At 33.6% G+C, this 24,656-nt stretch overlaps 3 protein-coding genes, 1 long non-coding RNA gene and 1 other non-coding gene across 17 annotated transcripts; 3 read left to right on the top strand and 2 right to left on the bottom strand.

The window, feature by feature from the left end:
- Nucleotides 1–331: 331 nt before the first annotated feature.
- On the bottom strand, nucleotides 332–3,840 carry LOC112711612 (uncharacterized). Of its 2 annotated transcripts, none has more exons than XM_025764303.3 (5): nucleotides 3,640–3,840; nucleotides 3,083–3,129; nucleotides 2,845–3,002; nucleotides 1,848–1,912; nucleotides 332–619 (listed from the first exon to the last, which is right to left on the bottom strand). In XM_025764303.3, exons 3-5 carry the CDS (start codon nucleotides 2,987–2,989, stop codon nucleotides 551–553), a joined length of 279 nt encoding a protein of 92 aa, XP_025620088.1. In that variant the 5' UTR covers nucleotides 2,990–3,002; nucleotides 3,083–3,129; nucleotides 3,640–3,840; the 3' UTR covers nucleotides 332–550. The 2 variants fall into 2 exon arrangements, with proteins under 2 accessions (XP_025620088.1, XP_025620089.1); XM_025764304.3 differs by having other exon boundaries at nucleotides 3,083–3,184; nucleotides 3,640–3,820.
- Nucleotides 3,841–8,834: 4,994 nt separating this feature from the next.
- Nucleotides 8,835–11,531, top strand: LOC112711608 (protein SGT1 homolog A). Of its 4 annotated transcripts, none has more exons than XR_003157554.2 (10): nucleotides 8,835–9,135; nucleotides 9,239–9,308; nucleotides 9,479–9,603; nucleotides 9,778–9,907; nucleotides 10,074–10,170; nucleotides 10,298–10,363; nucleotides 10,481–10,619; nucleotides 10,830–10,915; nucleotides 10,992–11,110; nucleotides 11,193–11,531. XR_003157554.2 is itself a non-coding variant. In XM_025764298.2 (10 exons), exons 1-10 carry the CDS (start codon nucleotides 8,976–8,978, stop codon nucleotides 11,298–11,300), a joined length of 1,086 nt encoding a protein of 361 aa, XP_025620083.1. In that variant the 5' UTR covers nucleotides 8,835–8,975; the 3' UTR covers nucleotides 11,301–11,531. The 4 variants fall into 4 exon arrangements, 2 of the variants coding, with proteins under 2 accessions (XP_025620083.1, XP_025620084.1); XM_025764298.2 differs by having other exon boundaries at nucleotides 11,006–11,110; XR_011866067.1 differs by having other exon boundaries at nucleotides 8,842–9,135; nucleotides 9,781–9,907.
- A 1,084-nt stretch (nucleotides 11,532–12,615) lies between these two features.
- LOC112711607 (uncharacterized) lies at nucleotides 12,616–15,924 on the top strand. Of its 6 annotated transcripts, none has more exons than XR_003811821.2 (5): nucleotides 12,616–12,887; nucleotides 13,040–13,228; nucleotides 13,783–13,975; nucleotides 14,534–14,684; nucleotides 15,307–15,924. It is a non-coding gene; the product is annotated as an uncharacterized protein (transcript). The 6 variants fall into 6 exon arrangements; XR_011866063.1 differs by having other exon boundaries at nucleotides 13,315–13,975; XR_003157553.3 differs by having other exon boundaries at nucleotides 12,618–12,887; nucleotides 13,040–13,131.
- A 79-nt stretch (nucleotides 15,925–16,003) lies between these two features.
- LOC112711605 (uncharacterized) lies at nucleotides 16,004–17,773 on the bottom strand. The gene is made up of 2 exons (XR_003157550.3): nucleotides 17,541–17,773; nucleotides 16,004–16,406 (listed from the first exon to the last, which is right to left on the bottom strand). It is a non-coding gene; the product is annotated as an uncharacterized lncRNA (long non-coding RNA).
- Nucleotides 17,774–18,588: 815 nt separating this feature from the next.
- Nucleotides 18,589–24,456, top strand: LOC112711603 (SPX domain-containing membrane protein At4g22990). 4 transcript variants are annotated; one of them, XM_025764288.3, is made up of 12 exons: nucleotides 18,591–19,406; nucleotides 19,595–19,706; nucleotides 20,002–20,060; nucleotides 20,206–20,326; nucleotides 20,523–20,834; nucleotides 20,963–21,067; nucleotides 21,150–21,604; nucleotides 21,669–21,970; nucleotides 22,369–22,544; nucleotides 23,379–23,569; nucleotides 23,717–23,850; nucleotides 23,988–24,456. In XM_025764288.3, exons 3-12 carry the CDS (start codon nucleotides 20,008–20,010, stop codon nucleotides 24,224–24,226), a joined length of 2,088 nt encoding a protein of 695 aa, XP_025620073.1. In that variant the 5' UTR covers nucleotides 18,591–19,406; nucleotides 19,595–19,706; nucleotides 20,002–20,007; the 3' UTR covers nucleotides 24,227–24,456. The 4 variants fall into 4 exon arrangements, with proteins under 4 accessions (XP_025620075.1, XP_025620073.1, XP_025620072.1 ...); XM_025764290.3 differs by lacking the exon at nucleotides 19,595–19,706 and having other exon boundaries at nucleotides 18,589–19,406; nucleotides 23,815–23,850; XM_025764287.3 differs by lacking the exon at nucleotides 19,595–19,706.
- The last annotated feature ends 200 nt before the right edge of the window (nucleotides 24,457–24,656 follow it).

Below are 24,656 nucleotides of genomic sequence, written 5' to 3'. Positions count from 1 at the left end.
GACAAATTTAAAGATAAATCACTTTCAGAATATTTATGACATAACAGGGAATGAAAAAAAAAAAAAAAAGAAACATCCTTGTGATGTTTGGGGCGGGGGTAAGGTACTTTGCTCTAGCTGTCTTTGTAGTTTGCTTTTTTATAATTTTTTATGGTCTGTTAGAATTTGCTTCTTGACCCTTTACGAGTCATTATCTCTCCATGGGTCTCAATTTTTTGGCTTTGTAGAAGTTCAAATCCATATAAATGCAATATATAAATTCATGCGTTGCCATGTTGAGTTGATTTGATTCGCTTTTACCCAGAAGTACAGTAATACTGAAGAAACCATAGGAAAATAACAGCAAAAATTTATTAACGGTTTTGATAGTCTAAATCGTAGTATCACTATCACATAACAGAGATGTTTTGGGCCAGTCAATACGGCAAATGTAATAATCACAAAAGCATGAGCGGTCAAACGAATGGCTATTTCTACCAACTCTTCTCCAAAGAAATAGTCTGCACTCTGCAGTGTTACAAAGAAACCATCTTACACTACTCCATTTGGTTTACTTGGTCAATGCAGAAGCCTCTGAGGTCTTGGCATCTCTAGGACACTGAGATACATATGGTTTGAGCTGCATAAAAGAAAGAATGACGCTAATCAGCACTGACAGTTATGGACTATAATTCATCAGTGAAGGATTGACTTTGATCATTCATAAAAGGAAATAATCAATGAAGTGATGAAGCCATATTTTTTGCACCCCTTTAGATCACCATAGCAGACATTTTAAGCTCGACAACGTCTATGGAAGTAAAAAAATTACTACTATGATAAAAGGGATCATAACACAATTTAATGGTATAACCACATCACAAGAATACTTATTGCCATTGTGGATCCTAATGTTGCCTATAATATTACTATTAGGCTCAACCAACCATTGTTTGACCAACTATTCCATGTTGCGTTTGCATCCCTTTAAGTGGCAGAATATCTAAAAACTATTAAATATTAAAGCCACTCACACAAAGCTACTATGTATCGGGATGCACCTAAGCTAAGGGCGAAGGGAGCTGAAGAAACATAAATAATGATATACTAGAAAATCTTAAAAGATAGAAGAATTAAAGAGCTTAACAAAGAAACAATGTCAAATTATCTACTAGTAGTTGTTTGACTGTTTGAGAGTTGTGTTTAGAGGGGGAAGGGAGAAAAGGAAGAGACTTCGAGAGCATTTATCCTTGTTTCCAAGATTTAATAGAGGGATAACACTACAGGCACTGTAGAGCTTTTACTAACCCCTTTATAAACCGTACTTACATTTAAGTAGCATTTGGTTCTTGTCATAGAATCAGAGGTGATAAAAAAAAATGTTGGGGAAAAATACATGTCTTGACAAAAGCTTAATGTTGTCCCTTTGTCGAGACAAATTTTAAGATAACTTGTATACTTTAAAATAGAGACACAAGACATGTCTTGACTTGTGGGCAGTTATTTCTGTACTATCCGAACAAATAGAAGCCAAATATGCATCTCTAGCATTCCTTCCTTTGCAGCCACCTCAGTCTCCATCCTTTTTGTCCTAAGATAAGAAACAAATGCTACTTTGGACTTCCCCAAGAATGAGGGTTTTAAACTCCCTAATCAATTAAATGAAATTCTCTAACCCCCTCCTTCCTTTACACTTCCTTCCCCGGATATCTTTATTCTCTTTTCCCTCGTAGCCATCAGGAGAACCATCTCTTGGCACAAAATTTCCATGGGAACTCATCTCAGCATTATAAATTTGTAATCATGTTGAAAACAAACGGATTAACGAAACACTAGCGAACAATACAAGCTGGGTGTAAAATTCAAACCTTAAAATCTGTCAAATCAGGGACTACATAGTTTGGCAATTTTTCTTGCACTACCACATACCCACCTGCAACAAAGCGCAAATTTACATTCAACTTGACAGGCAAAAAGGAAAAAATGAATCAAAGAAAAAAAATAGTAGAAAGTAGCTAATATATTTATGAAAAAAAAAACTAAAAAAATTGATGGATACTAGTAAGCATATGACTGATTTCTACAACTAAAAGTTCAGTAATGAATCTAGAGTCATGACAAAACACAACTTTCTAACAGCAGTGTAGGTACCAGGAAAGGTTGTGATAAAGTTAGAGAACGAGGGAGAAAGAAAGCTAAGAGTGACAAGAAAGGTAAAACCGATAAAATGAATCAATGCACAGACACTGTATTACCAGGGTATGCTAATATACATGTATGAGTTACACTTAGCTAAGTCTAACTGTTCATCTAGTATAACTAACTAGACAGCTGCTAACTACTTCTAATTCTAAATGACTGAGCTGGCAGCTGAGTAAACTAAAATCCCTCAAACTATCACGTGAAGAATTGAGCATTATTTCATGGCAAGCAGCCATCAGCAAATCAAAGTCATAGAAACATGAAATTATGATAAAAATTGAAAAAGGTTCCCAAGTTGTACATCGATATTAAAGAAAGGAAAAAATTTCACATAAAATAAATATTTAATTCATTCATTTCACGAGAATTAAGAAGCTTCCAACTTGTATAAACAAACAATAACAGCAAAGAGAAGGTATAGCGATTCTTATGAGACTGGAGAGTGAAAAGAATTAAGAAACAAAACAACATGAATCTGGGTCATCTAATTCATAAATTTTTTAAAAGAACAAACCATGACAACTGAAATGAAGGAAGAATAAATCAAAATGGCTTCGGAGAGCAGGAACCCATATTCCGAATTCTGACATCCATGGACGTGGACAAAAGATAACATTTATAAAGGCCAAGACGAAATTAAGAAAATTTTAAAGTCAACTATACCTTTACGGGTATGGAAACCAGTAGGCTTGCAGTTCTTGCCCTTGTAGTAACCTCGTGGAGCACGTTTTGATGATAGGATGTCCAATGAAGAAGTCCTCTTCCTTCGAAAAGCTCTTCCTATGCCTAGAATCAGCCCTAGAGGCATCTTTTCTTCTCCTCTTCAATAATGAAGATAAGACATGAAAGAGATACTTGCATACATAAGGAATAGCAGAACAAAAGAGAGAAAAATACATACCTGAGGTGTTGAACAACTCACACTCTTGTTTTGTCCCTGTTGGGGAGCTGCACAATTCACATTGAGAGCTTATTTTTCCCCCAGTTAAGAATTTGTATTTTTCTAAAATAACATATAAAATAAAATCATGAATAAACACACAAAAACACAAACATGCTCTCAGGTAAGAATTCAAAACCATCAACCAAGGTCATTATCACAGTAATAACATCATTTTCACAGCAACAGCAGCAACCATACCAAATCAATAAGCTCGTATCATAACATCAAGAAGAATTAACATACCAAATCAAGATTTTCATAACTCATAAGCCACAACATAGCAGCAGTAATAACCAATGAAATAACAGAACTATAGAAGCAACAGAAGCGAAGTTACAGAAGCTTTAGAAGGAACGGACGATGGAAGAAAAAGTTCGCAGTGAAGAGACCAAAATTAACAGAAGCAGCAAAAGAAAAAAGTACAGAACAAGGGAACAAAAGCAACTAAAAAGCAGAAAAATGGAAAAAAGAAAAAGAAACAAACAAACAGAAACAAAAAAGAGAAGAATACGAACCAGTGAAGGGACGGCGTAGGGTAGGAAAACACACGACGGCCGGCAGGAGGAAGGGAAGAACAGCAGCAGCGGCAGACTGAGAAGATAAATGCTGGAAGGAGGGGGAAGAAGTGAGACTTTGGAGGGTTCCTGATGAATCAAGCCCTTTTTTTTTTTAATACTACCATACAAATTTTACAATTGTCTTTGATAGGATTAGATAATAAATTATAAAATTTGATTTTTGATATATTACAAAAGTGTTATTTTTTTAAAAAATAAATAAAATAAAGTTAAAATTTAGTCACTTTACATGAAGTTAATAATTGACAGCTATTAAATAATTTGACTAGATTTTTATCTAACTGTTTTCAACTATCAATTATATATAAAATAAATTGCACCTAAATTTTTACCATAAAATACATTTTTAACACAAAAATTTTCATAAAATAATATTTTTAATATTTTTATCTAAGTAAGTGTTTTTTTTATTCAAAAAAGGCGTTTAAATTCTTATTTTTTTGGATTTTTTTCAAATAAACATTTAAAATGTTTTATTTACAGATACATGTAATTTGGACAAAATTTATAAATTTATGGGTAAACTATTAGAGATGTGTTTGCAGCTTAAAAGCGTGTTTACTGGAAGTAAAAAATTGTTGTTTATACGTTCACTTCAACGTAAGTTCACTTTTGATGATCATTATTGGTTTTTTCCAAAAGAATTTTTATATTTATTTTAAGTCATTTCAAATATTTTAAATTTTTTTAATTTTTAGCGCTTTTTTTTGTGTATTTTGATTCTTTTATTAAATTTGTTATGGTCATTCTATTATAATATGAATTATTGATCTTATTAAAAATGATAAAGTAAATAAAAAATTAATCATACATAATAATGGAATCATAAGTAATACATAATAATGGAATCATAAGTAATAAAATTTTATAGTCCAAAATAATACTAAATAAAAGAATATTAAGAGTACTAAAAAAAATTATAGAATATTTTTTTATTTGATATTATAAAATTTATTATTATAATTCTTGTTCATTGTTTATTATTCTAATTTTTTATAATATGTATTATTGTTTTTATTGAAAATGATAAATTAAATAAAAAATTAATTATAAATAATAATAAAAACATAATTAGTAAAAAGTTAGAATTCAAAACAGTAAACAAAATAAGATTATTAAGAGTGCTCATAAAAAGTACTAAAATATATTATTTTATATGTTATTTTTAATTTAATAAATAAATATTAATTTTTATTAAAAATTATAACAAACTAAAATAGAATTTTATAAAAAATATTATATAAAAAATATATTAAAAGAAGTATAAAAAAGGATTAAATATACTAAAAAATAATATTATAATTTAATATTATATATTTTTAGTAATTAACTAATTATCTATCTAAAAGTGATTTTAACTAATATTATCCAAACAATTTCATTTTATCAAAAATCAATTTTAGTATAGAACTGCCAAACATAAATCATGTTGGCACAAACTCATTTCTATCTAAAATCAATTTTACAAAATCACTTTCATTCAAACTCCAGCTTGACCAACTCTAATTCAAACACACACTAAGTTATCTGATCATTAGTTCATCCCATTAATTTAATTTCACGATGGATTAAATTATTGGTGTATTAATTTAACTCATAAATTATTAGTTAATAAAATTAATTTTATATAAATAAAAAATATAAAATAATTAATTAATAAATATTAAACTTAAATTAATAAAAAATATATGACAATGATTAATTATTAATTTTTAAAAATACCGAATAAAAAATTTCAATTAACATTAAATTTATATTAAAATAATTAAATAAAAATAATAATTAAGTCAAAAAATAAAAATAATAATTAAATATTAAATTTACATTAAAATAAGAAAAAATTTTAATAATAATTAATAATTTTATTAAAATTTGGTCAGCATTTAATTAGTAAAAAAAGTGAATAATCTTACATTATTAAATATAATTTTACACCATTAAAAATATTAATGATAATTAATTAATAGCTACAAATCACAAAATCTGTTGAACCTTAACACTCTTCTTAAAATAATATTAATCAAATATTAAATATACAATATGTACAATGGACTATTTATTTGTCCCAATATATATTAATAATGTAAATTAAACATCATTATCCCTAATTTCTAGTTGTCTGTTTTGTGATATCTACTCCCAATTTATCCCAAATTCTTTCACATTAACCCTTTATCACCCACCGTTACCCTACCTCCAAAAAATCCATTGTTTGTTCTGCAAAAAAATCCTCTTTCTCCGCGCTCTGCCGTGTGCGCAGCAACCTGCATCTCACCGCTCTGTTTCTGTGCGACGTGTAGCCTCCGTTCTTGCCAACCGGAACTGTCGCGCTCCGCCTCCTCGCGCCAATGCCCTCGCTGAAAGAACCTATGTCACTCTTCACGCGGCCGAATATTCGTGACCTGCAACTGTCAGCGTCGCCAGGGGCAGAACTAGAAGAAATATTAGAGGGGGCTAAAAATATTTATACAATACAATAATATTAAATAAATTTTTAAGGGGGACTAAACTGAAATTTACATTTAATTTACATGTAAAAAATTAAAGGGATAAGTATGATTTTCGTTCCCAACGTAGCGGCTGAAAATTTTTTTCGTCCCTCGCCTTTTTTTTTGCTCTAAAATGGTCCCCAAGGTTTCAGTTTGTTTTAAAATGATTCTTCGGACAAAAATACCCCTCCATCCCCTCTTCTTCCTCAACCAGTTCCTCAACCAGAAGCAGAAGCGCAAACCTCCCCCTCTTCTTCCTCAACCAGAAACAGAAGCAAAAGCGCAAACACAGGCAGAAGCAGAAGCAACAAAAGCATCAACAACAACAATGAAATAAAAGGAATAAATAGAAACAACCAGAAACATCATCAACAACAACAATAATGGAATCCTTTGAATCTGAAAAATTAATGAAAAAGGAATAAAAAATTAAAACAGAGGGAAAGGGTTGCGGTGATGGTGAAGCGGAGGGATTGCGGCGGTGAACGGCGACTGTGGAAGCGACCTTCCCCCTTCCCCCTTCCCCCTTTCCCCTTCCCCCTCTTCGCGAAACAACACCTCCTCCCGCTTCTCTTTCTCCCGCCTCCTCCAGTCTCGGCGGCGCTGTGTTTTTGTTGAGGAAGAAAGGAGTGGCGTGGAGGAGTAGTGGCCTGGAGTGGCTGCGGCGGTGTGGAGCTGCTGCGGCGACGACCTTCCCTCGTCCCCCTTTCCCCTCTTCCCAAAACAACACCCCCTCCTGCTTCTCTTTCTCTCCCCTCCCGCTTCTCTTTCTCCCCCTCCCCCGTCTCGGCGGCACTGTGTATTTGCGGAGGAAGAAAGGAGCGGCGTGGAGTGACTACGGCAGTGTGGAAGAAAAAGAAGAAGAAGATGAAGAAGCGGGCAGTGGCGGGATCGGCAGTGCGGCAGGACGACGGTGCGGTGGTGCTCTCTCCCTTCCCCTTTCTTCCCTTCCCCTCCCCCCTCTCGCCCCCACCCCCTTTCTTTCCTCCCCCGATTCTGTCTCTCCCGTTCTTTCCTTTTTTTATTTATTTTATATTTATTTTATTTTATTATTTTTTAAATAAAGGGTAATTTGGTAATAAAAAAATAAAATTGGTAAAAAGGACAATTTTAAAACAAACTGAAATCTTGGGGACCATTTTGGAGCGAAAAAAAGGCGAGGAACGAAAAAACTTTCAGCCTCTATGTTAGGGACCAAAATCGTACTTATCCCAAAATTAAAATTAGAGTGGCCGTTGCCCTCCTTTCGAGTATGTAGCTTCGCCCCTGAGCGTCGCCGACATGAGTTGCAGCCCCGAACCCCCGCGCTCGCGTCATCCCAGCGCCAGCCTGGGCCTTATTGAATTACTTGAAGAATAAACATCTACGAAAACTGAAAAAGTGAACATCCAAAATCATACAAAAACGAACATCAAATGTGAACGTGTATAAACAACAACATAATTACTTTATAACCATCCACGTTCACAGAAAAAGTGAACATTTGGCGACGGAAAGAAGGCACAAACCGACTACGACGGAGACGCTGGATGTTCGAAATGCTGCGGTGCCGCGAGCTCGACTAACACAATATGCGCGTCCTCCCTACGTACGGTAGCCTGTGCAGACGACTACGCCAATCGAAAGAGTATCGACGTGATATCCGACGGCGGTTGATAACCGTGGCGGCACTGTACCGGCTTTTGATTCGAGAAGAGAGTGAGAAAAGAAATTCACACCGTATGGTTGTCATTTCTTTTTTTCATTGCCACCTTGTATTTCCTTGCATTTCTTTACTGATGTTGTAGGAACGGTTCACTCTAGAATAGTTTCTAGTTAGTTTTCTCCTTTTTTAGGCATTTAGCCCCGTTGTTAATAAAAAAATAATTGACGAAAATTATGATTTAATTCAAATTTTAAATTAAAAACTACTCAAAATTAATTAATTCTCTCTAATTTAATTCTAATTTTAATTTAATCTCATTATACACATTATATAAAATATAAATTAGCTCCTCATACTTTTTCTTAAATATATATTAAAACAATAATAATCAAATAGTAAAACAGCAACGATTTAATATGAAACAGGAAAGTTCATACCAATTAGAGGTGAAATTTGTTAGAAACTTCTTTTTGTCCATCAACACCACAATCATCGGCCAATCTACATTTCTTCTTCTTTTCATGCTATCTTTCTTCGTAGTTTCCTTAATTTACATATAATTGGTAGCTTCCTAAAATATGAATCAACTCTTCTTGTGGTCTCTTTCTATGAACTTGTATGAGTAAATTTAAAAAAAAAATCTTTTTTTTTGAGTTTTTTTATTAAAAGATTTTATAAAAAATAAAAATAATTTTATATTTGAATATTTCAGATAAACAAATCTTTTTATTAAAATGATGGCTTCCAAACAAATATTATATTTAGGTATAATAATATAAAAATATTTTTATTTATTTATTATATAAAAAATATCTTTTATTAAAAAAAACGTAAATCCTAATTTTTTTAAAAAAATATTTTTTTATCTTTTTAGTACTTTTATTTTTACTATTAAAAATTTGTTAAATATACTAAAAAAATAAAAAAAAATCTTTTTTTACTTTTTTTTTATCATACCATAATAACGGCCAAACAAACAATATATATATTATCGTAATTATTGAATGCATCTCATTCTCAGGTCAATTGACTTTGATTCTCCTTCTAGACTCTTCTTCTTCTTCTCCTAGTTCTTCAAGAGCTCTTTTTCTCTCTCTCTCTCTCTATATCTCTTGGTTCCTTCCTTGGCCTGCTATTCCATGGCTTCTGATCTTCAAGCGAGGGCCAAAGAGGCATTCGTCGATGAAGACTATGATCTCGCGATGGACCTTCTCACTAAGGCCATTGCTTTTGAACCTAACAACGCTCAATACTATGCCGATCGTGCCCAAGCCAACATCAAACTCAACAACCTCGCTGGTCACCATTATATTCCCTCTTTTTTCCATTGTGTTTTCGGGGTTTATGATTGCTTTAATGATTCCTTTCTTTTTTTTTTTTTTTTTTTTTTTTTTGTCTACAGAGGCTGTTGCTGATGCAAACATGGCAATTGAGTTGAATCCTTCTCTCCCAAAAGCATATTTGCGGAAAGGGTGAGAACAGTTCTGCCGTTTTTTATTATTTCCACCTATGATTATCACCACGAGATTGTATAGAATGTCATCAATGCTATCAACTACATTCTTATCTTGCATTGTATTATTATAATCCTTGTTGCTGTTGCTGTTGTTAAGTTTACTCTCATCAAACATTTTTGTTGCAGTACTGCATGCATGAAGCTTAAGGAATATCAGACAGCTAAGGCAGCTCTAGAGATGGGTGCTTCATTGGCTCCAGGAGATTCAAAATTCATTGATATGCTCAAACAATGTCATGAGCTCATTGCTGGTAATAATTTGTTCTTTCTTTATTTGTGTTGTTACTTTTTCCAGTCCAACTTTTAGATTTCATTTAAGCTGTGATATAGTACGATATGTCATGACTATCGAGAGATAAACGTGGATGCATTTAATTTTATGCTATGAAAGTGACACGTGTTTGGTGGCCTAAAATGTTGAACAGAAGAATCTGATGTCACACCTATAATACCAGAAAAGCACACGACAACTCGGGGTGTTTCTGCCAAAGAACTTGAGCAAAAGAATGAAGTTTCACAGCAGATGACAGTAGCAGTTGCTAAACCTAAATACAGGTTGGTGGAACTTGTTTGTTTCATGTGCCAATTGCCGTGGTGCATGCAGATGTTTTTCTAATGTTCTTCCTGTAATTATATAGCCTTATCTTATAATATGGCTTCAAGCTCTCAATACTATATTTGCATCATAATGGTGAGTTTTGAAAATATAATATCAATGCAGGCATGAATTCTACCAAAAACCTGATGAGGTGGTTGTTACCATTTTTGCAAAGGGCATTCAACGGGACAGCGTGACTGTTGATTTTGGTGAACAAATAGTAAGGGCTGCATTACTTATTGCAGGATTTTGTCAAAGCATATGTGTTATTTTTGTTACAGTTGCATACATCTTGGCAAACAAGTTAACAAATCACATTCTAAACTTGTTTATTTATTTTGCTCTAGCTAAGTGTTAGAATCGATGTACCTGGTGAGGATGCATATGCTCTTCAACCTCGCTTGTTTGGAAAGGTGTGAAACAGAGCTTCCTTGTCAGTTGGTGTAACTAAGAAATTTGCATTGAAACTCTTTTATGTGATTTTTCTATCATGTGTTAGTAAAGTGAAATCTTTGGTTTACCTTAATCAGATCGTACCTTCCAGATGCCGATATGAAGTTTTGTCTACCAAGATGGAAATCCGGCTTGCAAAAGCAGAACCTATCCACTGGGCAGCTCTTGAATTCCGTGGAGGTGCAACAGTTCCACAGAGGGCTATTGTTTCATCAGGTAACCTCAATTCTGGTAAAGTTTTCATCTCTCCATGTTTTGTTGGATGCCTTAGATACTCTAATTAAGTGTTATGCATGTTGCTTTGAGTACAGAGTCTACCCTGGATTCTGTTATTTGAAATGAGTTTTCACTTGAATTATGGTCCTTGATTAGTACCTGCATCGTTTGCTTTCTGATGTGGATTGTACTCTTCCACCAATTTTGTAGTTATCAACGTTCAAAGGCCTACTTACCCTTCCTCTAAACCAAAAAGAATAGATTGGGATAAGCTGGAAGCTCAAGTTAAGAAAGAGGTTAGTTTAGACTACCACTGGCGCAAATTTTTTATGACTCAAATTGTATATTTGTATTGAACTTTTTGGTCCTAAGGGTCTCAATTTCAGGAAAAAGATGAAAAGCTTGATGGTGACGCAGCGCTGAACAAATTCTTCCGCCAGATATATCAAGATGCAGATGAGGACACCAGAAGAGCAATGAGCAAATCATTTGTATGTATTTTATCGTGAAATGCCTTGTCTTTTTTTGCTTTTCATATTCTTTTCCAAATATAACAACGAAAGTATGTTGCAGGTGGAGTCTAATGGAACCGTATTGTCCACAAACTGGAAAGAAGTGGGATCCAAGAAGGTTCAGGGAAGTGCTCCTGATGGCATGGAGTTGAAGAAATGGGAATATTAGTTTTGGATCAATATTAATACTTGTACATCATTTCATTTAATTATTATTGGATGCTCATTAATATTATTTTTGGCAGATAACATCTGACTAAGAAAAAGAATTTTTTGTTACATCATATTTGAATACTTCAATTTAATTGTATATCTTAGATATTCATTGATAAGACTTGATAATATGGACCAATTTGTAGACTTTTTATTACGGGAATACATGAATAATATTTTTATTTAACTTTTTAAATTATAAATTTATTTCTTAATCTTTATATTTATTTTAATATAAAATAAACATAATATTGAGATATAATTTAATTTAAAATATTTTATATTAAATATAATATAAAAATTTAATTTAATTGTTATTTTTTAGTCTCAATTTTATTTTTAAATGCAGTCATATTAAAAGTATTTTTTAATAAAAAAAGATTTTTTTATAATAAAAATAAAAATATTGTGTACAATATATACTTTCTTAAAACGAGATATATTTTAATTTTTATTCATATCTTATTTACCTGTGAATTAAATTATATTCATAAATTACTTATCAGATGCGAATGCATCTATATTATATCATAAACACTTATTTTTATATATAATGGTGTGAAAATTGAAACTCAAAATTAAATATTTTAGATACATATAGAATAATATTTGTTAAGTTGGTGAAAGATGCAAATAATGATGCTGATATGAAATTATATATTTGGCATTTATAATTTTTCAAGAGTAATATTAAAGATACAATATTTATACATTTTTATATATATAGTATTTATATTTATATGTTTATTCCTTTTAAAATTATTTATTTATTTTAATAATAATAAATAAGTATAAAATAAAAAATAAACTATTTTAGACATATTTATTGTATCTCAAAACATTTTTATTATCGAAAACAGCTGCTTAATTATCCTTATTCATCACTATAATGTGCCTCTTATTTTGTCTAAAATAAAACTAGATATATTGATTTGCTACGGTACGACCATAAATTTATACATACCAGTACAATAAAAATATGGATAAATTAAAACACGACATGTCGATTATATTTTCTACGTCAATAATTATTATTATTTTTTTAAATACATATTATATCAATAATTTTACTAAATTATTCTTATACTTTAATAAAAATAAAAATAAAAATAAATTTAATTTAATTTTTACAAAAAGACTTAAATATCCTTCTTTTAGTATTGGACAAAAACAACCCTAACTCTTTAATTTAATAAGAATTTCAATTAACTTTAGTTTTATAATTTTAAATTTAAATCAATTTAAAAATCAAAACCAAAATACATTTCATTATTCATATACACTATAAAATTATTTTGTTTATCATCAACCCTAAAATCCTAAATTCTCAACGCACTCCAATCCCACTCTCCTCTCCTCTCGAAAACTGAAAATTGAAAAGGGAACAAAGAACTCTAACACCCCCAACCTCCCGCAGCCCCGCAGCCACCGCAACCCCCGCAGCCACCGGAGGCCCCGCAGTCACCGCAGCTCCCGCAGCTCCCGCAGCCCCACTTCGTTGTCATCGCGGAACCCTCCTCCGCTGGGAAGCTTCGTCGCCAAGGTAATTAATTTGTCACCAATTCCAACATGCATGCTTACCGTTATATAATGTTATTGTTGGTTAATTGATGATTATATGATGAAGCAACTATAAGATGTGAGAGCAAGAAAAGTGTGGGTTCTGAGTACATTGTCATTGGGGTGCTTTACCAGGAGGTAGAACTGCAGCAGGAGGACCTTTAAGATTGTGTTTTGATATTGTCAATGGAGAAGCTCAATTATTCAATGGTCAATTAGCATCGACTGTTAGTTCTTTGCAAGCCACACTTTCTGGTTCTACCTTTTAATTCATTGATTTCTATGTTGCACTGCTCAAGATCATACAAAATCCTTTTAGTTCAGGTTATGTGGCTCTCATGTGCTATTTAATTTGGTGGCAATTGATAATCACCATATCATGTATGTTTTAAGTTAATTAATCATTTCAGGGTCTATAAATGTTGCAAACGGATGTTGTGGGACTGGACTGGTAGGGATTGCAGAGACATATAACTCAGCCCTTTCAATTCATTGATTTCTATGCTGGAATCAATTGAGTTGTTTATGCCATGATTCTGATTTTGAATTGTTTATGCTGATTTTTCTTATTTGTTGATTTTGGTTGTTTATTTGTCTGATCTGAGTTGTTGAAGATACTGTGGTGCGGCGCTATGTTGGAATTTTTCTTTGTTTATTTTGATTTTTCTGATTGAGTTATTTATGCTGATGTTTCTTATTCTTATTTGTCATTTATGAGCATTTTGAGCCCCTGTAATTGAGGCCATGGCTTGTATCATAGAACAGATTCTTTTAGATGCTTTTATTTTATGTATTCTAGTTCATAATCAATTTTCATACACTGGTTATTCATTATTTAATTTATTTTTCCTCACACATCTATGAATATGTTTTGAAAGACTACAAGATAGCTGAAAGAATAGAACAAGAAGGGAAAGGTTGTGTAATAGTTGTTAACAAGTGGGATACAATACCAAATAAGAACCAGCAGACTGCAACATACTATGAGCAAGATGTCAGAGAGAAGCTTCGAATACTTGACTGGGCTCCAATTGTTTATTCTACTGCAATAGCTGGCCATAGTGTTGACAAGTATGTTTTAGGTGAAATATTTTTGATAAATTTAGTCTGCATCATATACGAATCGTTCATTCTGTGACTTACTCCATCTTTTCCTTAAAAACAGGTTCACCCTTCTACGGAGTTCATCTTTATAAATAAATATCAGCTTGAAATTGACATTGTGAATGAGCCCAACTTTTTATATTTTGTTGAAATTTAGGGTTTGCTATATAGGAATGGTGGAAGTTACATCATCTCCATTGCATAACTTGTCTATACTAGACTAGTGCTACCAAAACGATTTCATAAATTATTTATAGGGCTTGAGTTATGCTAATGGAAATGGACTCAGCTATTTCAAGCAAATTCTCTATTTCAGTTACAGCCTTACAGGCTTTCTTCTCCCCCTTATTATAGAGTGTAATTAATGTTTTAGATCAATTATAATGGTGGATAGGTTTCTTGGAGGTAGACAATAATTTAGTGTCATATTTGTCATGATATTATGACTTACTCAGGATTGAAATCTTTTATTGGAGTTGATCCTTTGAGAGAATTGCTGATTCCATATTGCTTTTTTGAACAAAGGATTATTGATGCTGCTAGTGAAGTTGAAAAGGAGAGATCAAGAAGACTTGGAACTTCTATACTAAATCAAGTAGTGCTGGAAGCAGTGGCTTTTAAGCCTCCTCCTAGGACACGAGCTGGTAAAAGAGGGCGTGTTTACTATTGTACACAGGTATGTTCATGTAATGATGCTTGTAATAGTTGCTATTGTATGCCTTTAGCTTAGATGTTTGTATGAATCCCTGTTTGTTGTCCTATTGCCTTTATTTTTAATGCCGAAGTATTGCCCTTTGCATTTGTTAAGATGTTAAAATGAATAATGTATTTTACTGGTGAAAACCTTTACCAATGAGAGCATGAATGATATGATTAATGCCAACTGGATCAATCATGAGGTGGGTTATTTCTGCTTGACATACTCACAAGTCATGCAATTTAATTACTTATTATCAAATACACTCTTGCTGGGTGTTGTTCCCTTGCAGGCTGCTATGTGGCTGGGGATTTCAAGTGTTTGGTTCATAGAACAAGTCAAGTGATTCTTGCATATCTGAAATAGTTTTAGTTGTTCTGTTCTTGGTTGGTTTTGTGTAGTGCAGTTCAAGCCTGAGGAAATTACTGCTATAATGAAATACAACTATTCATGTAATTCCAGTATTATATAATTCACATTCTACTATTCACTATTATATAATCAACTATTTAAATTAGGAAATTACTGCTATCATGAAATTACCTTGTTTTCAATTTGGCTCATTTTCTTTTGCAATTCTGAATTTGTGCACTATGTATAGGAAATGCTTGATTACAAGTAAAGCAAGTTGATTCTGTCTAGTTGGGACAAAACATGCATCTTTTTTACCCTCATCAAGAGCTTCTTTTGGGCATTTCATTAGGGGAAAGGGAGCAGTGAAAAATCTGGAGTGAGTGCTATCTGGCAGCATCAAATTTGCACCAATAGGACTAACAAATATGCTCAATAATGGAGGTGTAATTCAAGCAGTGGAATATGTTGAGGGTGTTGCTATGCTCGAGGTTAAGGGTGATGGCCAATTTTCGGCTTACTCAAGTGAACCTCCAAAGAAGTTCCAAGTGAATGGTTCTGATGTGGATTTTGAGTGGCTTCCTAATGGCAAATTGATGGTTAACCTTTCTTGGATTCAAGAGGATCATGGTGTTTGTGATTTAGCAATTTTCTTCTAGTTTTTATTTTATAGGATTGTGGAGTGGAGTTTCTTATTTTGAAGTCCTAATTTTTCATTTTTAGTTTACATTTTTAGTTTACGCTCAGTTTGGGTAAACAACTTAAATAAGCTCTTTTGGAAAAAGAGCTTAACGTATGAGGACTTTTATTAATAGCAGCTTATAAATTTTGTGTTTGGATTTTTAGTTATAAAAGTACTTATTTTAAAGTTGTAGCGTTTGGATAAATAACTCAAGAACTTGTTATAACTAACTATAAAAATAATAGTAAGCTATACAAAAACAAAATCACATGTGAAAAAAATAAAATTAAAACTGAGATTTCATATGACATACAATGTTAAATACAAATTTAATAATAAAAATAGTGGTAAAATGATAAGAAAAATAATTGGAAGAAATATATGAAGTAGGTGATTCAGATGGAACATTGTTTTAAAATGGTGTTGGAAGGTCAATACTTTCATTAGATGAATCATCACGTGAAAGGTTAGAAGCATCTTCACAGAGTCAAAAATAAAAGTAGATATTTTATTTTAAATTTTAAAGTCAATTTTCCTAGGGAGATGATAGAATATGCAGAGCAAGATCTTCAGTTCCTCAACTTGTGTCACAGTGCAGTCTCCATGGATCAGGGAAATAATCAATTTTGCTCTCAGCATCAGACACTATAGCTGCTTTATCGAGGCACCTACATTGCATTTAAAACAAAAATCAATTGGAGTTATAGAAGGTGCTGAGCAGGAAAACCTGTTCTGAAGTTAATTGGCCTGTGAAAAATAAAAAGGGTAAAAAGAAAAAATTCTAAAGCAGCTTAGAACACTTGAGCCATTATCAATTGCATATCACTACGTCCCTACCAGATGAAATACCACACCGCCTCTTTTTAACTACTCTTTTTTCTTCCCTGTTCTTAGCTAATCCAAAATCTCATATCACTAACTGTCAGATGAAATACCACATTAGCATTTTGGCCTTTTTCATGTTCATTTATGATTTACTATTATAACTTTTTCTTATTGACTTTAGAAGATTCATGAAAAGAATAAAGCCAGAGATAATATGGTGAGAGAAGTAAGAACTTCTTTGAGTCCAAATGAGACAAAAATAGAACAAGTGGAACAATCTTTGGTGATTGCAGCTTCTCATGCTAGGAAAAGTAAAGTGATCCTAAAAAATGATAAGCTCCTTTTGCCTATGGCTATGAAAAAGGCAGACATACATACATATACAAACAGTACATAATGAAAATAAGACATAGCAAAGTGTAGCTATATTTCAATTATCTTATTTGCTTTTACTATGAAGATACACTAATGTAAGAATAATTTCATTTTTTTCTTTGGATCGGTTGTAGTATATTGCATACAGGAACTAGCCAATATCAACACATTGCACTATTGGACACTAAGCCCTTTGGAAAGGTAAGCATCTTCTTTATACAAAAGAATTAAATCTACCTTTATGAAGAGGAAACTAAGTTTATGTGGCTGTTACAGGCATTGGTAATTGATGGGAAGTTTCAAAGTGCTAAGACAGATGAATTCATCTACCATGAATGTCTTGTTCATCCAACCCTCCTTCACCATCCTAAGTAACTCCCTCCTATATGCTCTTTAAGAATCTAATTTCATTCCCAATCCCATGTGATTTACCTAAAACTTTTATTCATTTAGCCCAAAGAATGTTTTTATTATGGGGGGAGGAGAGGGATCCACCGCAAGGGAATTGCTCAGGCATAATACCATTGACAAAGTTATAATGTGTGATATAGATGAGGTAAATTATATAACGGTAATGTTGGAATTGGTGACAAATTAATTACCTTGGCGACGGAGCTTCCCAGCGGAGGAGGGTTTCGCGATTACAACGAAGTGGGGCTGCGGGAGCTGCGGTGACTGCGGGGCCTCCAGTGGCTCCGGGGGTTGCGGTGGCTGCGGGGCTGCGGGAGACTGGGGGTGCTAGAGTTCTTTGTTCCCTTTTCAATTTTCAGTTTCCGAGAGGAGAGGAGAGTGGGATTGGAGTACGTTGGAAATTTAGGATTTTAGGATTCATGATAAACAAAATAATTTTGTAGTGTATATGAATAATGAAATGTATTTTGGTTTTGATTTTTGAATTGATTTAAATTTAAAATTATAAAACTAAAGTTAATTGAAATTATGATTAAATTAAAGAGTTAGGGTTGTTTTTGTCCAATACTAAAAGAAGGATATTTAAGTCTTTTTATAAAAATTAAATTAAATTTATTTTTATTTTTATTTTTATTAAAGTATAAGGGTAATTTAATAAAATTATTGATATAATATGTATTTAAAAAAATAATAATAATTATTGACATGGAAAACATAATCCACATGTCGTGTTTTAATTTGTCCATATTTTTATTGTACTAATACGTATAAATTTATCGTCGTACCGTAACAAACACCTAAAAATTATTGGAAAAACAATAAAAGAATTAGTTTAAAATAGTCTAAAATTATCTTATTAACAGACTATTAGTTTAACCGAGACGTTGTTTATGCAGAGAGCGTAACTTCTTCGGTGCATGTGGATCGGAAGCTGATATAAGTATCTCTCTACGACCTCCTTATTAAAAAAAGATAAAAATAAACATTGAAGGGTTAAAAATATCAGAAAAATTACGTATTCAAATTTTTTACTTAATTAAATCTAGCTAAATTCAAATAATACATCTCCAATTACGCGTAACGATGGATTTGTCACTGGTGGCAACTCGAGGGCTTGAGTAGTGGCGTCATATCGCAGAATGTAGATGGTGACGTGTTCGCTCCTCTACAAATCTAGAATCTCTAGCTATCATATATTCATTTACCGATGGATTTGTCTAACACTATTCCTCTACTGTATGTTATCCCCAGAACGGATTCATGACAAAAAGAAAAGGAAGAACAACAAAGAATTATTCCGTGAAAATATCACAACTGTCTTTTAGCAGGCCAACCTCTGTATTAATCAGGATAGACAGCTTAATTAACGTGTTATGCATATTGCATGTTAAAAGCTAAATATTTCTTTACGACGATCTGCATTTTGTTTTTTGTAACTTCACATGTAAAAGCGCGGTAATAGTAATAATAATAATTAATGATACGTTTTTACTTATTTTAGTACAAAATTTAGGTATATTATTCTTTCACAGTTTTAACATTTTAGATATATATATTGCATATTTGCACCATTGATGAGTATTAGTATTATCAGAAAGCATGTGTATCCTTATAAAATTTGGTTGCACTAATTAAATAAATAAACATGCATAAATAAAATTAAAGGTGAAACTCTTAATTAAGTTAATATAAGATTTAAGAAATGCGACACATGCACGTATGTATGTAGTTAGTAATAGTGAAAGTAAATAATTTTGCCAAATGCCATGGACGGTATATATTTGTGTGTTTAAAATAAAAAAGTAGTAATAGTATAGTTTTGAACGGAATTGAAGTTGTTGTGATGAGAAGTTGTGGGTTGTATTGCAATCTATATATAGCAAAATGGAAAGAGAGAAGCGAGAGAGGTACGGAAATAAACAAGCCTACGACTGAGCTTCGTTTCCGACAAACTCAGCTCGATCTTCTCCTTATCCTTCTTCTTCCTCCTCCTTCCAAATTGCTCCACAATTCGATCATCGCCGCATGCATACTCTTCTTTTTTGATCCACTTTCGGGTAAGCCTTCTTCTTATCGCTCTATTGCTATCATGCATATCGTCGTTCTACAGATTCGCTTTTCTTTTGCTTCGTTCATGTTATGTGTTTTCTTCTTGGGCCGAATGGGCCAGGTTGCTGGGCTTGAAATGTTGGTATCAAGTTCTAATCTCTCGTCTTTATTGCTTGATTTGCTTCTCACTATTCAGCTATGGCATGTGAAAGAGCCTCCATTGTTGTTATTAATCCATAGGTTGAACTTGAACGGTGAAATCAATTCATGTTTCAATCCAAAGAAGTTTGTGTCACTGCCTAGATAATGTACAATTTCTTAATAACCACATGGCCTTTTTAGTTTCAAATAATTTGTTATTTTATTTCCCCCCTCGTTTTGGTATGTTCTGGATTCTGATTCACCCATGAGGCCATGATTGGGCTTCACAACTATACTTGTTGCGTTCTTAGCTACTCATATTAAACTAGGCCGGGAATTAATGCATGCAGATTCATAAAATTATATGGTGTAATTCGGATTCAAGCCGTGATGTATCTGAATTGAGGGGCTAGGATACTAATAAGTAACTGATACAACAACCTTTTATCATGAAAATTGCAGGCAGAGATGGTTGCCTTCGGGAAAAGGTTGAAGGAAAGACAACTTGAAGAATGGCAAGGGTATGTTTATTTTCTGCCTACCTGCCTGCTGTGTTGGGATTTACAAACATCCCAATCAAATATCTGAATTCAGAACTTAAAGAACTTGCACCCTGGATTCAGTGACATTTTACATGCATGCTAATGATTTTAACTTTTGTTTTAGATATTACATAAATTACAAACAAATGAAGAAACGAGTAAAACAGTATGCTCAACAAATAGAACTCGGAACACTAGATAGACGACATGTACTAAAGGATTTCTCAAGAATGCTGGATAATCAGGTCTGTTCACAATGTCCATTCTATGATTACTAGTCTCTTATTATATGAACCTTGGACCTTTTCTATCTCATTAGTTTTAACTGCCCAATTCAGATTCCGCTTACATGAGTACATGCGAAACATGAAATTTTTATTTGTTTATCGAATGTCTCTCATTCATAAATTGATTCTCTCTTGTTTTGTTATTACAACGCAGATTGAGAAGATTGTCCTTTTCCTTCTGGAACAGCAAGGAGTTTTGGCAAGCAGGATCGCAAAGCTTGGAGAGGAGCAGGATGCTGTTCAGCCGGAGCCTGAGTTACAAAAAATAGCCAAACTACGCGAAGATTATAGAGCAGTGGGGCAAGATTTATTGAAGCTTTTCTCTTTTGTAGAGATCAATGCTATTGGTCTGCGCAAGATATTGAAGAAGTTTGATAAACGCTTTGGCTATCGATTCACTGATTACTATGTCAAAACTCGTGCTAATCATCCTTACTCTCAGCTGCAGCAAGTTTTCAAGCATGTGGTAATGCCTCTAGTTCTAACACAAATATTTATTTGGGCCTTTAATTTGCAGAATCAGCTACATCCATATGTAGTTGATGTTTATTGTTTCCAGGGATGAATATTGGCTAACAGATGTGGAACTTGCAGGGATTTGGAGCTGTTGTGGGAGCCTTATCTCGCAATCTCCATGATCTTCAAGACCGCCACGGCAGCTACTTATCAATTTATGATCAGCCTACTCTTCCCCTTCAGGTCGTTTCAATTGCACTGTTTTTTAACTTGCAATATTCTTAAGCAAACATTAGTGCTGACTAGAACCTTGCATTATATGCAGGATCCTGTCATTGATTCAATAAGAGCAGCCGTTGACAGGTTAACCAACTCAACTAACTTTCTTAACTTTCTGGGTCAACATGCACTCATTATGCAAGAGGAGCTGCCTGCACATACTGATGAGCCTATCGATGATCAAAAATATCATTTTATGTCTCTTATTCTGAACTTGGCTAATACATTTTTGTATATGGTGAACACATATATCATTGTCCCAACGGCAGATGATTACTCTGAGAGTCTTGGGGCTGCACCAACAGTTTGCGGTATTGTGATTGGAGCAATGGCTGTTGCGCAGGTGTTTTCTTCCGTGTATTTCAGTGCGTGGTCAAATAAGTCCTACTTCAGACCACTTATATTCAGTAGCATCACCCTTTTTCTCGGAAATGCCCTGTATGCATTGGCATATGACCTTAATTCAATATGGATCCTCTTACTTGGTCGTCTTTGCTGTGGGTAAGTGTTCTTTAATTCATTTGATGATTGATGAGCATAAATAACATTTAAATGAAAATTGCAGGTTAGGTTCTGCCAGAGCCGTTAACAGACGTTACATCAGTGACTGCGTGCCCTTAAAAATTCGTTTGCAAGCATCAGCAGGTTTTGTTAGTGCGAGTGCTCTTGGAATGGCTTGTGGTCCTGCATTGGCTGGGTTACTGCAAATAAATTTTAAGATCTACAAGATCACATTCAACCAAGATACCTTGCCCGGGTGGGTCATGGCTGCTGGCTGGCTCATGTATCTAATATGGTTGTCGTTCAGTTTTAAGGAACCTTCTCATGATATTGAAGAGAATCATAAACCACATAAATCCAATGCTGGTACTGAATTCATGTCTCTGCTAATTATTTTTACATTTTCTATCGAGTACTTAAAAGATTGCTAATCAGGCTGCTACCCAACAATGCTGAATGCTATATTGCTTTGTATTACACAGCACAACTACTGAACCAATCAAATAAAGTATGCAAGGGAGGGAGTTAGCCTTAAAATGTAACAATCTCTAATTTCTTAATTAGGGAATCGGTGAATCTGCTGCCAAAACGTAATCCTTTAAGAATCACAGACTTGTCTAAATTATAGGGTTGCCCCTGTATATGGCTTTAAGTCACTTGGATCTTTATAAAATTCATTATGCCTTAAACTATGTTTAAGAAGTTTGTTCATTCTGTTAACCATCGCATAAATAATGGAAAATGACACATTTGTCCTTCACAAGCAGAAAGCAGTGAACTTGAAAAAGGCCAAAAACAACCATTGCTGGTTAGTTCAGAAAACAAAGCAGATGAAGAAGCTCCGGAGGATTGTGATGGTAGTGAAGAAGCTCCACAGGAATCGCGTAAACCAGCAAATTCAATTGGATCAGCATATAGACTCCTTACTCCTTCTGTAAAGGTTTGTGATCAACTATACATGTTACAAACTTACATGAGGCTGTGCTATTTAAATGCTTAGAAATCCTTGATCCAAACTTACTCAATTTACAATTTGGTAGCCAGTCATCTTTACCCAAATTTTAATTACACAAGTCTAAGATACGAAGGCAAGCCCACGAAGAATCTTTTCTTTCTTTTTTCCCTCAGCTCCAGTAACCATTAGATCGCCCGGTTCAAAGCAACCATAACGAGGTGAGAAAAGATGTTCAATTGAGATCACGAGATTGGTAGGCTAGGGATGCCAAATGCTGATGAATATGACACTGGAAAACAGAGACATGTGGCTTCAAATTGTCATTAATTTGGCGCCACACCCGGAGACGGAGGGGCAGAGAGAAAGAAGAAAAGAAAAGGTTGACAAGGAAAAAATGGTTAAGTGGGCTTAGTTGTGGCTCAAATTTGAGTAATATAATTAAAAACGAGCGACTACCAAATTATAAATAGACGAAGTTTAAACTAGGAGCTTCCAAGCAATTAAATACACACCCTCATCTAATGCGACTCTCTTTAGAAATCTCATTGATTATTTTACCTATACAATATGACCCCTAACTACAGAAACTTAGTGGGCAATAGGAAGTCTTTAACAATTATCTATACAATCTTATCAACGAGGTTGCCTCACACAACCTCATAGGATATTTTTGCCAAGTTATTAAGTTGCTACTATTTGCTTTTGACCTTGTTGTCGTTACTAATTATCAGAACTTGTGAATTATATGGCTTGACCCTTATCCTTCTTTGATGTTTGCAATACATATTTCATCTGAGAAATTTTAAGTGATGTCTTCAGGTTCAGCTATTGATATATTTCATGCTCAAATATGCAATGGAGATTTTGCTATCAGAATCTAGTGTCATCACAACATACTATTTCAGCTGGTCAACAAGCACAGTCGCCATTTTTCTTGCGTGCCTCGGCCTGACAGTTCTTCCTGTAAACATTGTTGTTGGAAACTATATAAGCAATATGTTTGAGGACAGGTATCGTGTGAAAAAAAACACTTACGAAGATAATTTATGACGTGGTTTTGGAATTTTCAGAAAGATGCATGATAATACATTTCCCATTTTTCATTCTTAAAACAAAGCAATAGAAGGACCAACACCATTTTATTGACCTGTTTGTAGGCAAATCCTGTTGGCATCAGAAATTATGGTTTTCATAGGCATAATCTTTAGCTTCAACTTGTTTTTTCCATATTCTGAGCCACAATACATCTGTTCAGGCCTGCTGATGTTTGTTTCTGCTGAAGTACTTGAAGGTAAGATTTTATCCGTCATTTATTAGCTTACAAATAATGATCAGAAGCGAAATTTAATCATGCAGTTGTTACTCAGAATAATGTGACAGAATGCAACGGTAGCTAATAATGATCTGCATGTGTGGTGATCATATTAGGGGTTAACTTGTCACTCCTTTCAAGAGTGATGTCATCGAGGCTTTCACGAGGAACCTACAATGGAGGGCTCCTTTCAACGGAGGCCGGCACAATCGCAAGAGTGATAGCTGATGCAACCATCACACTGGCTGGCTACGTGGGTGTCAGCAGGCTCCTAAATCTAACCCTTCTTCCTTCCCTCTTCATTTGCATAGCTTCCATCTTAGCAACATTCTACACTTATAATTCCTTATATTGATTTTGCTGCCTGGATCGATGCCTTCCAAGGAGAGGATTTGATTTTTAACACAATTCACCTCCTTGTCATTCTTGAATGTTTTCATGCTTCTTTCTAATTTCTTTTGATCTAGCTACAAGGTCCTTTAATTTGGGCTACACAAATCTTAGATGTTATTCATGTAGGTTGGCCAATTGTAAATTTTTAGCTGAATGTTCCTCAATCTAACACAAATGGATTTTCGTCTTTCAGTTTTTCTTGGGTTTTTTTAGCGGAGAAAACCTTGTCGCCAAGGAGTACCAAAATAATTTCATTGTTTCTTTGTGCCGCTAACTTCATTAGGCAATAGTAAAAGAAAATGATTATTTCTTCTGAGACAGTTACTAGCTACTAGCTAGCTATATATGTGCACTATGCACATCAAGGTGGTAGTTGGTTCGTTTCTTTATTT

Source organism: Arachis hypogaea, chromosome 9, assembly GCF_003086295.3.
Source record: "Arachis hypogaea cultivar Tifrunner chromosome 9, arahy.Tifrunner.gnm2.J5K5, whole genome shotgun sequence".
In the NCBI taxonomy this organism is placed as follows: domain Eukaryota; kingdom Viridiplantae; phylum Streptophyta; class Magnoliopsida; order Fabales; family Fabaceae; genus Arachis; species Arachis hypogaea.
The sequence above is the reverse complement of the archived record's forward strand: the minus strand, read 5'-3'. Positions and strand labels throughout refer to the sequence as shown.

Bases quoted from the DNA above. Each gene is read 5' to 3' on its own strand.
- LOC112711612 (XM_025764303.3), bottom strand. From the start codon at position 2,989: ATGCCTCTAGGGCTGATTCTAGGCATAGGAAGAGCTTTTCGAAGGAAG. The intron at 1,913-2,844 runs GTATAGTTGACT...GCTTTGTTGCAG, and splicing joins TGGTTTCCATACCCGTAAAG to GTGGGTATGTGGTAGTGCAA. The intron at 620-1,847 runs GTTTGAATTTTA...TCTTTTATGCAG, and splicing joins CTGATTTGACAGATTTTAAG to CTCAAACCATATGTATCTCA.
- LOC112711608 (XM_025764298.2), top strand. From the start codon at position 8,976: ATGGCTTCTGATCTTCAAGCGAGGGCCAAAGAGGCATTCGTCGATGAA. The intron at 9,309-9,478 runs GTGAGAACAGTT...TTTTTGTTGCAG, and splicing joins AAAGCATATTTGCGGAAAGG to TACTGCATGCATGAAGCTTA. The intron at 10,171-10,297 runs GTAAGGGCTGCA...ATTTTGCTCTAG, and splicing joins TTGATTTTGGTGAACAAATA to CTAAGTGTTAGAATCGATGT.
- LOC112711603 (XM_025764287.3), top strand. From the start codon at position 20,008: ATGGTTGCCTTCGGGAAAAGGTTGAAGGAAAGACAACTTGAAGAATGG. The intron at 21,605-21,668 runs GTAAGTGTTCTT...TGAAAATTGCAG, and splicing joins CTTGGTCGTCTTTGCTGTGG to GTTAGGTTCTGCCAGAGCCG. The intron at 22,545-23,378 runs GTTTGTGATCAA...TGATGTCTTCAG, and splicing joins TCCTTACTCCTTCTGTAAAG to GTTCAGCTATTGATATATTT.